Here is a 14,191-nt window from a genome sequence, read left to right as displayed (position 1 = left end):
TTTTTTTTTTTTTTTTTTTTTGAGATGGAGTTTTGCCCTTGTTGCCCAGGCTGGAGTGCAATGGCACGATCTTGGCTCACTACAACCTCTGTCTCCTGGGCTGAAGTGATTTTCCTGTCTCAGCCTCCCGAGTAGCGATGATTACAGGCATGCACCACCACGCCTGGCTAATTTTGTATTTTTAGTAGAAACGGGGTTTCGCCATGTTGGTCAGGCTGGTCTCGAACTCCTGACCTCAGGTGATCCACCCGCCTCAGCCTCCCAAAGTGCTGGGATTACAGGCATGAGCCACCGTGCCTGGCCTTTTTTTTTTTCCCCCAAGACGGGGTCTCACTCTGTCACCCAGACTGGAGTACAATGACATGATCACAGGTCACTTGACCTCCCAGGTTCAAGTGATCCTCCCCGTCTCAGCGTCCTGAGTAGCTGGGACTACAGGTGTGTGCCACCACACCTGGCTAGCTTTTTGTTTGTAATAGAGACAGAGTCTTACTACATTGCCCTGGCTGGTCTCAAACTCCTGGGCTCAAGCGATCTACCCGCCTTGGCTTCCCCAAGTGCTGGGATTATAGACATGAGCCACTGCGCCCAGCCTACTCCATACGTAGCTCCCACATGAGTGAGAACATGCATTCAGTCTCTTTTTTCTTATAATAGAGGTTGCAACAGAAAGCACTTCACAGAGATGGGACCTGACAGTATATCTGTGTCTGCTTCTGTTGTTAATAATCTACAGATCGAAATCCAAAATCTACCCAGTTGACCTCACAGCATAGTTGGTAAGAATTCTAGGGGCCAAGCCATCCTTGTTCCAAACCAGCAGGAGGAGCAGCAGCCCCTTTTCTGAGGAAAAGAAGTACGTATTTCTGGCACTGGAGCTTGATGGGGTTCCAGCTAGGCTGCAGAATAGCTATGTGACCCGCAACTCATTTTCCCCCCAACAGCTTCATTTCCCTTGTCAACAAAATGGGGATAATCACATCTACCTTGGAATTGTTATGAGGGTCACATGAAGAAACATAAGTGAAATGCTCTGTAGATATAAAGCATGAATCAACGATGGTCTTTCTCCCTGTTTCTCCACATACATAGAGATAAAGAGGTCCCAATTACAAGGTGGGAGAACCTGAAACAAGGTAAGTGGGTGGAGAAAGTAGAAGTTGGTGAAATGATTGCTCTGTCCCTTTAAATCCTGGCTCAGGAGCGTTTAAGAAAAGAGAAAAATAGCCAGGAAAGTTTCCAAGGACAGACCCTACTAATTCTTTCCCCCTTCCTTTCTTCCTGCCTTTTCCCAATCTTGAGCTCCCTCCTTCTTGCCAGCTCAGCTCCTGGCCTCTTCCCAAGTTCAAGCCAAAAGCCTAAAGCTTAGTAAAATGCCTAAAAAGTGCTATCTGTCCAGCTGATTCAGACAGATATTGATTCAAACAGTCTTGACTGGGCTAGAAAACCTTGTTAATCCCGTTTCCCAGCACTGTTCCAAACATTGGTCTCTAGGCACCCTCTGGACTTTCTCTTGCCTCTGGGAAGGTGACAACCTCTTGGGATAGGGAACAGAAATAGGATACTCTTTTCTATTTGGAAGTCCTAGGCTCCCTTTTTTGCAATTTGAGAGGCCCATGGATATTTCCAGGAGCCAGTAGGAAGTAAAGGAGAGGATAGACTGGTTGCCCAAGACCTCTGGTGGTGTGGGAGGAAGGAGGGTGAAGATGAAGACAGGTGTGGGGCCTGGGGCAGATGGGAGTGAGAGGAGGGATCTCCCAGGGGCTTAGATGTTGGGGGTAATAGGGCATGGATTGCGGCATCAACAATCTAAAATACAAAAGTCAGGGAAGGCCAGGCACAGTGGCTTACGCCACGCCTATAATCCCAGTACTTTGGGAGGCTGAGACAGGCCGATTGCTTGAGATCAAGAGTTCAAGACAAGCCTGGGCAGCATGGGGAGATCCTGTCTCTACGAAAAAATACAAACATTAGCTGGGTGTGGTGGCATGTGTGGTCCCACCTACTCAGGAAGCTGAGGTGGGAGGATGGCTTGAGCTCAGGAGATCAAGTCTGCAGTGAGCCAAAATTGCGCCACTACACTCCAGCCTGGGCAACAGCGTGAGACCCCATCTTGAAAAAACAAGAAACAAACAAAAGTCAGGGAAGGGTGACTTAACATTGCCCCTATTCCTTTTGCTGCAAGTCACAGAATATGGTGGATGTAAAATACCCCATCAAGGTGTCTCCCAAATTTCTCATGAGGCCTTGCTGCCCAGAGGATGGGTGAGAGAGGCAGGGGGCCCTATCTGCTCTGTAAATACTCTCACCCCCTCAATGACAGACACTGTAACTCCCCAAATACAAGAGAAGTCACTGAGCTCTACATACTGGGTGTGTTGGAGCCTCATTCCCTCATCCCACTGGACAGTCACTGACCTGAGTGTGTGCGGAGGTGACCAGTGAGTGCATCACGCCGGCGGCAGGCATAGTTGCAGAAGGGACATTTAAAGGGCTTCTCCCCGGAGTGCAGCTTGATGTGGCGCAGCAGGTTCCCCTTCTGGGTGAAGGAGGCACCACACTGGTTGCAATGGAAGGGCCTTTCACCTGCAAGTGAAAGAACAAATCCCAGGGGACTGCATGTGAGGAACTTTGAAGGCTGAACCTGTCGCCCCACCCTCTGTCCTACCTTGCCCAAGGGAAGGTGCTCTGAACACACTGCTGACTGGCAGAAGTGCAATGCACACAAACCCTGCTTTATCAAGATCCCTTGGGGATCCCTTGGGTCTTACCCTGGGGAAGGTGTGGATTAGAAGTGTGTGGCAGGGAGAGGGGCCTGGAACACGAGGCCAAAAGACTGTTACCAAAAACTGAGCCCCACAGGGCCCACTCTGCCCTAGGAGCCCAAGGCCTGAGGAAGCTGAGAAGAGAAGGCTTTTGTTTTCCGGTTTTTTTTTGTTTTTGTTTTTGTTTTTTTTGATTATTAGATGGGAGGGCCCAAAGAATACCCAGGAGTCTTACCCCTATTGGACCACTGGCTCATTCTTGAGTCTACACTTTCCCCTCCCTCATATACTGAGAAAAATATCAGCTTTTCTTTATAACAGCAGTTGAGGAAAGTGCCAGGAAACTACAGGTATTAAGGGGAATTAAATTCTGCACCCACCCCCACCCCGCCTCATTTTGTCAGCTAGAAAATGTGCTGCGTGAGACCCTTCCCTTTCTGAGGCTACCCACTCCCTGCATGGCCTCCTCCAGCCCCATCCCTGCTGTTGTCCCAGCACTGCCCCTGCCTCTCAACCCCACCCTGGGAGCTCCTCCCAGAGACCCTCTGGCTTACTTACCAGTGTGGCTGCGCTTGTGCACCATGAGCACGTTGGGTCCAATACAGACCATGCCGCAAACGTCACACTTGAGCTTGCCATTAGGCAGCCGGATGCCCCCAGGGGAGTGAGGCTCTGGCCCACTCCCATCACAGTAGCCCAAGGGCTCAGACAATGAATCTTCCACAATCACACTGTCGTCCTTTTCCAGGAGCCGCTCATCTGGCCCCAGCAGTCTGCTCGACTCCTCATCGCTGTACATCTCCACCTTGATGGAGTTGGCTGAGGGGTGGGATGGTGTTTAGAATAGAGAGAGGCAAAGCGGGGAGCTGCTCCCAGGCCAGAATGGCACTTTTTTTTTTTTTTTGAGATGGAGTTTCGCTCTTGTTGTCCAGGCTGGAGTGCAATGGCGCAATCTCGGCTCACTGCAACCTCCGCCTCCCGGATTCAAGTTATTCTCCTGCCTCAGCCTCTCGAGTAGCTGGGATTACAGGCATGCGCCACCATGCCCAGCTAATTTTGTATTTTTAGTAGAGATGGGGTTTCTCCATGTTGGTCAGGATGGTCTCAAACTCCCGACCTCAGGTGATCCGCCCACCTTGGCCTCCCAAGTGCTGGGATCACAGGTGTGAGCCACTGCGCCGGGCCCAGAATGGCACTCTTAAAGTTTAAGAGGGTGTCTTTAGGCCCTGAGACATTCAAGCCTTAAATGGAACTAACACCCTAGTATCCCTGCTGCTGCTATCAGAATCCTGCTGGAACCTGAGACAACCTTTTCTCCCACCCACCAGGCAAATAGGCTTCAAGAGAAAAAAGTTGGGCCAGGTGCGGTGGCTCACGCCTGTAATTCCAGCACTTTGGGAGGCGGAGGCGGTGGATTCTTTTGAGGTCAGGAGTTTGAGAGCAGCCTGGCCAACATGGTGAAACACTGTCTTTACTAAAAATACAAAAATTAGCCAGGCATGGTTGTGTATGCCTGTAATCCCAGCTACTTTGGAGGCTGAGGCAGGAGAATCGCTTGAACTCGGGAGGCAGAAGTTGCAGTGAGCCGAGATCGCACCACTGCACTCCAGCCTGGGCAACAGAGCAAGACTCCGTCTCAAAAAGTAAAAAGTTGGGGGTACATAGGATGTCTTCTGTCACTGAGGAGAAGAGGCGACTAAGGGGAGCTTTTTTCTCTACTCTCTTGTCATTAAGAAAGATGTCTGGCTTGGCCCTGGGCAGGAAGCCAGCAAGTTAAGAGTGGCGGGAAAACAGACCTAGGAAGACTGAAGGAGGACAACAGGCCAAAGAGCAAAACTGGAAGACAGACATGCTTACAGTTCCCTCCCACCCCATTAGGCTGAACCCCTCTACCCTCTCCACCTCCATAAAACTCTGAGGCAGGGCAGGAGGGATAAAGGAAGGAGGAACCATTGAAGAGAAGGCTTTGGCTCTAGCTCCGACCTACATTCCTGGCTATTCCAACCATTTAGAGAATGTCACAGATCTAGGGCCAGCTGGGGAGGAGCAGTCATGGGGACCCTGTCTGGGTAGGAGAATGGGCTGTGGGGAGATGGGGAGGTCCTTCTACTCTCTATTTCCTATCTAACTCCACCTGATGACCATTTCTATCTACCTGCTTCTCTAATTCCACAATTTCTCTTTGAAACCTTTACCTTAATCCCACCTATACCTCTTTTAATTCCACCCTAGTCTGCCAGTGACTATTCACTGTCCTTTCAGAAGCCAGAAAAACCCTAGACACCGGTCTCCTTATTGCTCTTAAGAGACTAAGCAGGAGACCAGTAGGAGGTGACGATGGGGAAATGGTTGCCAGTAGAAGGTGAACTGAAGGCCAAACGCAAAAGGGTGTGCCTACTGCCAGGAGGTGGTAGGAGGTTACACTTACCGCTGAGTGAGCGGCTGGGAGAAGAGTGCTGGCTGTTGGGGGTGCTCACCGAGGGCCCCACTGGGGCCCCGAGGAACTCCTTCTCCAGAGATGAGTCCCCGCTACCTTGGAGGAGAGAACAAGAGGGCAGGTAAAGCTGGAGCTGGAGTTATCTACTGTCCATTGCCTAATCTTTTAAAAAAATTCAGTTAAATTTCACAAATATTTCCTTCATAGCCATGTACAAGGCAGTATTGTATGCTGGGCACCATACCTTGCGCCCCCACCAGTCTGGATGCCTGGTGCTGCCTTCCGTGAGCTCAGTGGCTGGGCCTTGCCTACCCTACCTTTATCTAGGCCTGAGGGGAAGAGCATCACTGCCTGACGTCCACAGGAAGCCGGGCTGGGGCTGGGCGTGCCAGGGCGGAGAGAAAAATGGGGGCTGCAGAAGGGACAGATGTTCAGGACAGACTTTCTTCCCTACTGGTCCTCTCCGGAGCCCCCAGCCAGGTTCAGGATCTGCAGGAAAGGCAACTGGAATTGTCCCTGAATCTAATGATAATATTAGTAATCATCATAGCAGCTAATGATATTAATTGAATACTTACTATGTGCCAGGCTTTATTCTATGCACTTGAAATGAATAATTTCATTTAATCTTCACAACAACTATATGAAGTAGATGCTAATATCATGAGTTTTTCAGATGAGGCAACTGAGGTACAAAAGAGGTTATGTTACTTGTCTAAGGTTACATAGCTGCTAGTGTGGAACTGGGATCATAGACAGTAAGTGTCCATGTCCTTCACCACCACCTACCCAGCCAATTGGGGGTCACCGTCTTAGTAGGGAAGAATTGGGCCCCTTAGACTTTCTAAATTCAGCAAAAATTTGATTACTCCAGAAAGTCTCCTATTGATCTGATTCCAATCACATGTTTACTATTTGATGTCCATTGACCGTTAAGCGATCAATTTATTCTCAGTATATTTGTTTTAATTTTTTGATAAATTGTTTTGTAAAAATGCTTTTTGAGGCTTTCATAATGTTTTTGGAAATCAGATAACATACCTAAAGAAAGATACGAATGTCTTTCTAAAAAAAATCCCTCCTCCCCGCAATCTTCTGCACAAATACATAGGTGAAATAAAAATACATGTAGATAAACACACACAGAGACACAGCACATATGTAGATACATATAAAGAGAACATACCTATTGGGATAAACATACTGGTAGCCTTCTACATTATCTGCTAACATGTACATGCATGGATGTGTGCACACAGGCCTAAATATGGGAGAGAGAGAGAGAGAGAGAAAGAGCGAGAGAGAGAGAAAGAGCAAGAGAGAGTGCAAGAAAGAGAGAGGAAGCCTAAAATTCATCCCTGAAGTCCACCTATTAGTACTTTACCCAATTGCCCAGCTATGTACATACTTACTTTCACAAAATAAAGATTCCATTATAAAATGGTTGGAGTCTTGGGCCTGAGGCAAGAAATCCGGAACACACCCTCCTGAGGGATCCCTCTCCAGCTTTGGTCAGTGGGAAGAAAACAACCACTCAGGACTTTGGGACCATTTCTCATTCATATCCTCTCCTAAAGTCCCATTTTCCCCATTCTATCCCGTCAAAGCCTGAGGAAATTTGTTCACTATCTATAGAAAAAGCCTTATGGCTTGAAGCGGAGTTTTCCCAGCTGGGGCTCTTTAGGTGAGCCATGGTTACCTGAAAATGTTGCCCAAAATTGGAACCACACACATATCATGAAGTGAGCATCTCAGGATTGTGGGTTGAGATTTGTAGACTCAGAGCCAGTTTTAAATATGTCCTTTCAACTAAGTGTAGGGTTTACTAGGGTTAGAAGGGCTGAAAAGGGTATCCTCTTATTCCCTTTATTAGTGCTGACTTGCCCTAAATCACTTGATGTACTAATCAGGGAAGAACAGGGCACTTGGTTTTGAGGCCTTGACCCTAAAAGGATGAGTGAACTTGTTGGAAATCCATCGCTGGTCCCAGCTTATTCGGCTGAGGCTGCCTCTTGAGGCCAGGGACTTGCTATATGGAGGAAAATATATTTAAAGGTACACTTAGAAACACTGAGGGGAAAGTATCCTTTGTGGCTTTCCCAATTAAGGCCCAGAAGCAGGAAGAGGAGCAGGAGTCATACCAGTAATTCAAGAGGCTCTTTGATGCTATTGCCCTCTCTAAGATTAAGGTAAGGGGAAAATCAGGCTCAAGTCTACTTTTATGGGGCTAGTATATATGTATAATGAATCTGTTTCAGGAGTCAGAAAGGCTTTCGTGGGCACCAAGGATTTTGAATTCTAGCTCGGGTGAAGGGGACTAGAGTAAGATTTAGGAAGTTTAGCAGTTCCTCTCTCAGCCCCAGAAACCCCAGTAAGGGAATTTCAAAAGTCTGGGACTCCCAAGAAATCCCAGACTGTCAAAGCCAAGAATTAAGGCTGCTCTTAGGTCTCTGAGAAATGTTCTTGCTCAAAGTCATCATAGATTGGCTGAACCCCCAGAGGGCAAAGCCAAATCATGAGGTTCACATCAGAGGAACTGGGAGGTAGGTAAAGGCTGAAAAGTAGGAGGGAGAGAAAGGAACTGGGAAACAGGCCCCAAGCTAAAGGCGTTTCACATGTTAAAGGAGGTCAGCCCTCCACTCCTGTTGCCTTGCCTTGAGACCTTTACATAGTGGCTACATCTAGGGAATAGCCATGAGCTTGGAGAACCTCCGCACTTCTCTGCAAGGGACCTCATCATAACTGCTTTCCCTTTCTTGACCATGGGCTCCAGGGTGGCAGGATCCTAGCCTGCTAAGAGGGAATAGTGGGTAGAAGAGCAAAGAAAGACGCCCATCCTCAGCTCTTTTGTGGGGAGGAGGCTGAGGCCCCTCAGATCTCTGTTCCAGGCTGAGGCATCTGCTTGCCAAGGCTCCTCTTCCTTACCTTGATTTTCTCCACTACCCCTTCCCACCCAGGCCTGTCTCGGTATTTCACCCCAGACAGCTCTACCTCTATCCCCAAGGCCTAATCAAGATGTCACCACAGGCTCCCACTGTCCAAGTCGCCGTCTTTGCTTAGCAACACCAAACACCCTTTCCCATCCTCCGCAAGTATAAGGAGGAACGCCCCCTCCCCCGCTACACACATACACACACGCGCACACACACACACACACATACACACACAGCCCCCATCCTCTCCATCTCCTCAGGCTTGGGAGTAGTTACTGAATTGGCTCCCTAGCCCCAGCACCCCCCTTCCTCCCTCCACTAGCCGCCTTCTGCCTGAACTTACATTATCCTTCCCTTGCCGGTGAGACCCTGGGGTGCGAACGCGGCCGCCGCCTTGGAAACGGCGAGGGAGTGCGGGTGGTGTATGCATGTCTGCGTCTCAGTGGCAGGCAGGGGTGAGCCCAGCCACTCACCTTCCAGGAAGCGTGGATTCCTGGAAGTGAGGGGAACCGCCGTCATTTCGCAGGCAGCAGCAGCGGCACGGTGAGCAGAGGCCCACGGCTGTAGCCAGCAAGAGCAGCTCAGCCCAGGGTGTATGTGTGTTGAGAGTGTGTGTGTGTGTGTGAGAGAGAGAGAGGGAGAGAGAGACAGGGAGAGAGGGAGAGGGGAGAGCACGCTTGGATGTGCTTGAGGAGGGGGCTGGAGAGAATGTATATGTGTATATGGTGGGGGAGATGCTAGGCTACAGCATCCCTTTTCCAAGACAGTGCAGGGGGTGGGTGGTGGGTGTGTGCACAGGGAGGGAAAGGCAGATGCCGTTGCCCCTCGTGCCCAGCAGACAAAGAGGAACTGCACAACAAATGCCTGAGAGAGGGAAGAGTGTGTGCAAGAGAGAGAGAGAGAGAGAGAGAGAGAGAGATGGATGGGCCTGCGGGTGGGAGGGAGAAAGGGGGGGCCCCAGGGAAGGCCCAATCCTCTGCCAGCTGGGGAAGCCAAGGCCCCAGAGGTCATGGGGCCCAGGACACGGACAGCTTCAAGGCTCTCAGATCGGCAGAAAGCCCCTCCCCCACCAAACTCTTTCCCTCCTCCTCCAGGAGGAAGGTTGCTCTCTAGATCTGGGGACTGACAGCCTCCTCCTTTCCAGCGGCGAGAGGGCCCAGCAGTCTGGTGTCAGGCTAGTGTTGCTCCATGGCCCTGAGACCTTTCAGATCCCAGGCAAAAAGGCTGGTATGGTCTCCCCACTTCCCCTCCCTCCTGTGCCCCTGGGGCCCCAGCAGCCGAAAGCCCTGGATGAATCCGCCCTCTATCAGGACAAGGCCTCTGCTCCCTTCCCTTTCAGAGGAGCTGCTCACTGACAAACTGACCTACTTTGGAAGACTACATTTTCTGATTCCAAGAATTTGGGGGTGGGAGGGGCTGTGAAACTTTGGGTTGCCTACCCCTGAATCCCTTTCTACCAAAGTTCTCTTAAACATTTAACAGTCTCAGAAAACGGGGCAAGCACTGCTCAGTCAATTAATGGCATGAGCTGGGTTTGAGCAACTCTGTTTCCCTTGAAAGATAGGAAAATGGAGGGGGTGGTTATCTGTGCCGTAAATTAATAGACTCTTGCTTATCTCCCCCTTTTCCCTGCCCCAGAAAGGAATGATCTGTAGCTTTAAAAAGAGAAAAGGGGAGAAAAGATGGATTTTCTAAATCACGTTCTGTGAGGAATAATTCAAATCTCTTGGAAGAACAGGAGAGTAACCCTTTTCATCAAGTGGCCTGATGAGGGAAGGTCACCTGGTGTGGAACAGAAGAACTGTGGGGGCCTGTGGAGGTTCGCAGTGTGCTTCAGGAGGGCTGTGTGCTGCAGCCTTTCCCTCTGCTTCCATATGACTCTTCCAGGAGAGATGGGTCAGTGATGAGCACAGCTTTGCCCAGTCCTAAGAGGGGTACTTTTCAGAGCTAATGGTAGCCCTACTTTGACTTTCCCCTTTCCCTTTCTAAGGTAGCTGCTGACATCTAGAATTCTCAAAGTACAGAGGAGGAGTTCCTGGCCTCCACTTCCATTCAAAAACCATCCTGTGCAGAGGCCACTTCTTATCTAGGAAATGCCAATCTGCTGAAAGCAGGGAAAACTTGGCTTCATAGCACAGTGAAGCAAATCACCTCAGTTTTCCACGAGTATTCTCCATAAACAGGTTTGAAAAGAGCTCCACGGGATTTGTAGTTTCTCATTTGCCTGCTTTATGGCAGGGACTGGATTTTATCCATCTGAGTGTTCCCCAGCACTAAAGCAGGGTCCCGAGTGTACTTGTTGCTCAGTAGTGGTTTTCTGAATAGGCCTAACTGAGCAGGAGGTAGGAGGACTGGCTCGCTCCTCACAAGCGCCATGACTTTTGTTCTAATAAAGTCTCTTCCAATTAAATGAGTCTGCCTGATCCCTGTCATTCTTTCGAGCATGTGGCAGGTATTGAATGCCTTTACCCATTCCAACTCCTTCCCTCCTTAAACAAGAAAGGGGCCAGAGTCAACATCTTACCTTACATTACCCGGATGTTGCCAATGACTCTCATATGTGTGTCTGACCCATCTTGTCTGACCCATCCTTTAGTGCATGCCAATAATTCCTTCATTGGTCCTACTTTAGAGTAAAAAATAAGCTATAGGTCATTTCCACAATTATGCTTGGGTTTCTGATACGGATACTCATCACATCAAAACCGAGTTTTGGTTTCTATTATTTCTTTTCTTTTTTTTTTTTTGAGACAGAGTCTCACTCTGTCGCCAGGCTGGAGTGCAGTGGCATGATCTTGGCTCACTGCAACCTCCGCCTCCCGGGTTCTCCTGCCTCAGCCTCCTGAGTAGCTGGGACTACAGGCATGTGCCACCACGCCCAGCTAATTTTTGTATTTTTAGTAGAGAGAGGGTTTCACCATGTTGGCCAGGATGGTCCCGATCTCTTGACCTCGTGATCTGCCCACCTTGGCTTCCCAAAGTGCTGGGATTACAGGCGTGAGCCACTGTGCCTGGCCTAATTTTTGTATTTTTAGTAGAGATGGGGTTTCACCATGTTGCCCAGGCTGGTCTTGAACTCCTGACCTCACGTGATCTGCCTGTCTCCCAAAGTGCTGGGATTACAGGCGTGAGCCACCGTGCCCAGCCTCGCGTCATTATTTTAAAATGGAGTCATTTCATATAAAAATTTGGATTTCTGATTTCTCTTAAACATTTAGAAGTTTTGGCCACACTAGCTACACATTCCTGCATGACAAGTTCTAGTGGACACTGAAAGCTGCTGTCCCTTTAAGTGGGACATATGTTCCCCACTTCATGACAGCCCCCACCATTCTTTTCTGCTTATTATCCTAACCTTACTTCACTCATTCACACGACCACCTGGCCCTTGCAGGCCTTTGAGGTTTGAAATCTTGTGCCACTCTATCTGGCTAGAGCAGGATTTCATGTCTGGCTGGTGACTTCAGAGCAAAGGAGAAGGAACCACGTCTTCTTTCCATCTATTTGCTTCAAATTATTCTTCTAATGATGTCCGCTCATATTCCCCTCCTATTCCCTTCCTCCATCCCCCAAGAAGTCTGGAAAAGAGAATTACTATTTAGGGAATGTAAGATCACCAAAATAATTGCACACTACCAAGGGCCACCAAGCAGGAGAGTTAGCTATGTGACTAGGACATTTAGAGGCTATGTGCCTAGGCTGAAGGCTCTCTGCTCTGCTCTACAGGAGAGGGTCTGCTTCCAGTCCCTAACAAACAGAACACACAGAAGGCATACCAGACATATAGGAGTGGCCATTGCAGTCTTCTATGTCCATTTTAAAGAGATTCTGTTGAAAGAGAAAATAGCTGCTATTAGAAGATAGCTCTGGGAAGGGAGGAGGCTTTTCTTTAACATTCTTGAGTTAGCAAGAAACCTAAAGGAGCACTTAAGCATGGTCTGATACTATCCTAAAGAAGAAAAACCTTAGCCAGACACGGTGGCTCAGTGCCTGTAATCCTAGTGCTTTGGGAAGAAGGTGGGAGGATCGCTTGAGCCCAGGAGTTTGAGACCAGCCTGGGCAATATAGGGAGATCCCATCTCTACAAAATATAAAAATAAATTACGCATCGTGGCATGTGCCTGTAGTCCCAGATATTCAGGAGGCTGAGGTGGGAAGATCACTTGAGCCTGGAGGTCGAGGCTGCAGTGAGCTGTGATCTTATCACTGCACTCCAGCCTGGGTAACCAAGTGAGACCCTGTCTCCAAGAAAAACCTTACACTTGGTCCTGATGAAAGACAATGTACCCGGATTTACAAACCCCACTATTTCCTCCAATTTACAACTTCTGCAGGCCTCCCCAGCCTCTGAGGTGGAGACACTATCTTAATCCAGAGTGGTCCTTGATTTTGAGATTAGACTGTGTACGTAGATGTATGTAGGTGGAGGTTACACCTCAGCCCTGAGGAGGCAAAGAAACAGCCCCTTAGAGGCTCTATACCTCAGTTAAATATGGGGTAGTAATAAGAAGCTGGGTTCAGTCATTCAAGGGTTTCTGTCTGGGAGTATGTTGTGTGAGGGATGGTGACAGGAAAAGTAGAAGATGGAGAGCAGCCCACTCAGGGTTCAGTGATAAGTCCTCTACTGAAGGTGTGATAAACAAATTAAACCTGTAAATGGTTATCCCCACCCTCTCATCAATTATTCTGCTATGCTTATTTTAAAAAATGAGGGGGGGAGTCTGAATTTAAAATGAAGGTTAAAGTCTATTTGAGGGAAGGCAAGCAGTAATTGGCAGTAGAGTATTAAACAATCAGGAACTGAGAACACTTAAAAGTGATCATTTGTTGCAATGAATTATCTCTTTAGGAGCCTGTGGGAGGAGAGAAAAAAAAATCTATCTGGTGGAAATTTACATACATCCAAAATTGCTGCCGGCCTGGTGGCTCACACCTGTAATCCCAGCACTTAGGGAGGCTGAGGCGGGTGGATCATTCGAAATCAGGAGTTCAAGACCAGCCTGGCCAACATGGTGAAACCCCGTCTCCACTAAAAATACAAAATTAAAGCCAGGCGCACTGGCTCACACCTGTAATGCCAGCACTTTGGGAGGCCGAGGCGGGCAGATCACCTCAGGCCAAGAGTTTGAGACCAGCCTGACCAACATGGAGAAATCCCATCTCCACTAAAAATACAAAAAAAATTAGCCAGGTGTGGTGGCGCATGCCTGTAATCCCAGCTACTCGGGAGGCTGAGGCAGGAGAATCACTTGAACCCAGGAGGCGGAGGTTGCAGTGACCCGAGATCACACCATTGCACTCCAGCCTGGGCAACAAGAGCGAAACTCCATCTCTTAAAAAAACAAATCAAAACAAAATTAGCCAGGCGATAGTGGTGTGAGTCTGTAATCCCAGGTACTTGGGAGGCTGAGGCAGGAGAATCACTTGAGCTTAGGAGGTGGAGGTTGTGGTGTACCGAGATCCTGCCACTGTACTCCAGTCTGGGCGACATAGTGAGACCTGGTCACAAAAAATAAAATAAAATAAAATAAATAGGCTGGGCGCGGTGGCTCAAGCCTGTAATCCCAGCACTTTGGGAGGCTGAGACGGGCGGATCACGAGGTCAGGAGATCGAGACCATCCTGGCTAACACGGTGAAACCCCGTCTCTACTAAAAAATACAAAAAACCAGCCGGGCGAGGTGGCGGGCGCCTGTAGTCCCAGCTACTCGGGAGGCTGAGGCAGGAGAATGGCGTAAACCCGGGAGGCGGAGCTTGCAGTGAGCTGAGATCCGGTCACTGCACTCCAGCCTGGGCGACAGAGCGAGACTCCGTCTCAAAATAAATAAATAAATAAAATAAAATAAAATAAATAAATAAAAATTGCAACCCCCACTCATCTGATGAAAACTAAACGCCCTGAGGCAGAGGCAGAAGCAAGAATGGGGCAAGGGAACAGTCTGAGTTGCTGTGGGGATTCTTGGTCTTTTTGAAGGATCTCACTGAGGCAGATGGATAAAAATTTGGTTTGCGGCCGGGCGCGGTGGCTCAAGCCTGTAATCCCAGCACTTTGGGAGG

The 14,191-nt window shown here is 49.0% G+C and overlaps 1 protein-coding gene and 1 long non-coding RNA gene across 15 annotated transcripts in view; one reads left to right on the top strand and one right to left on the bottom strand.

Moving 5' to 3' along the window:
- Positions 1-14,191, bottom strand: part of IKZF4 (IKAROS family zinc finger 4) — a 37,418-nt gene that overhangs the window by 8,555 nt on the left and 14,672 nt on the right. For 3 of the 14 annotated variants that reach the window (XM_023210824.2, XM_023210825.2, XM_023210826.2), the window contains 4 exons: positions 11,912-11,963; positions 5,194-5,298; positions 3,324-3,584; positions 2,419-2,586 (listed from right to left, as the gene is read on the bottom strand). In XM_023210824.2, coding sequence (XP_023066592.1) covers positions 2,419-2,586; positions 3,324-3,584; positions 5,194-5,298; positions 11,912-11,951 — 574 coding nt within the window. In that variant the 5' untranslated portion in view covers positions 11,952-11,963. Of the gene's footprint in view, positions 1-2,418; positions 2,587-3,323; positions 3,585-5,193; positions 5,299-5,519; positions 6,709-8,478; positions 9,019-10,659; positions 10,794-11,490; positions 11,964-14,191 lie in introns of those variants that run through there. The other 11 variants (XM_031936318.1, XM_023210820.2, XM_023210818.2 and 8 more) reach the window with 11 other exon arrangements.
- LOC111541867 overlaps positions 5,261-14,191 on the top strand; it is a 20,892-nt gene continuing 11,961 nt past the window's right edge. Inside the window, exon 1 of the long non-coding RNA XR_002731384.3 lies at positions 5,261-5,323. This is a non-coding gene — a long non-coding RNA (uncharacterized LOC111541867). The remainder of the gene's footprint in view (positions 5,324-14,191) is intronic.

Source organism: Piliocolobus tephrosceles, chromosome 10 (genome assembly GCF_002776525.5).
Source record: "Piliocolobus tephrosceles isolate RC106 chromosome 10, ASM277652v3, whole genome shotgun sequence".
Classification (NCBI taxonomy): domain Eukaryota; kingdom Metazoa; phylum Chordata; class Mammalia; order Primates; family Cercopithecidae; genus Piliocolobus; species Piliocolobus tephrosceles.
The sequence above is the reverse complement of the archived record's forward strand: the minus strand, read 5'-3'. Positions and strand labels throughout refer to the sequence as shown.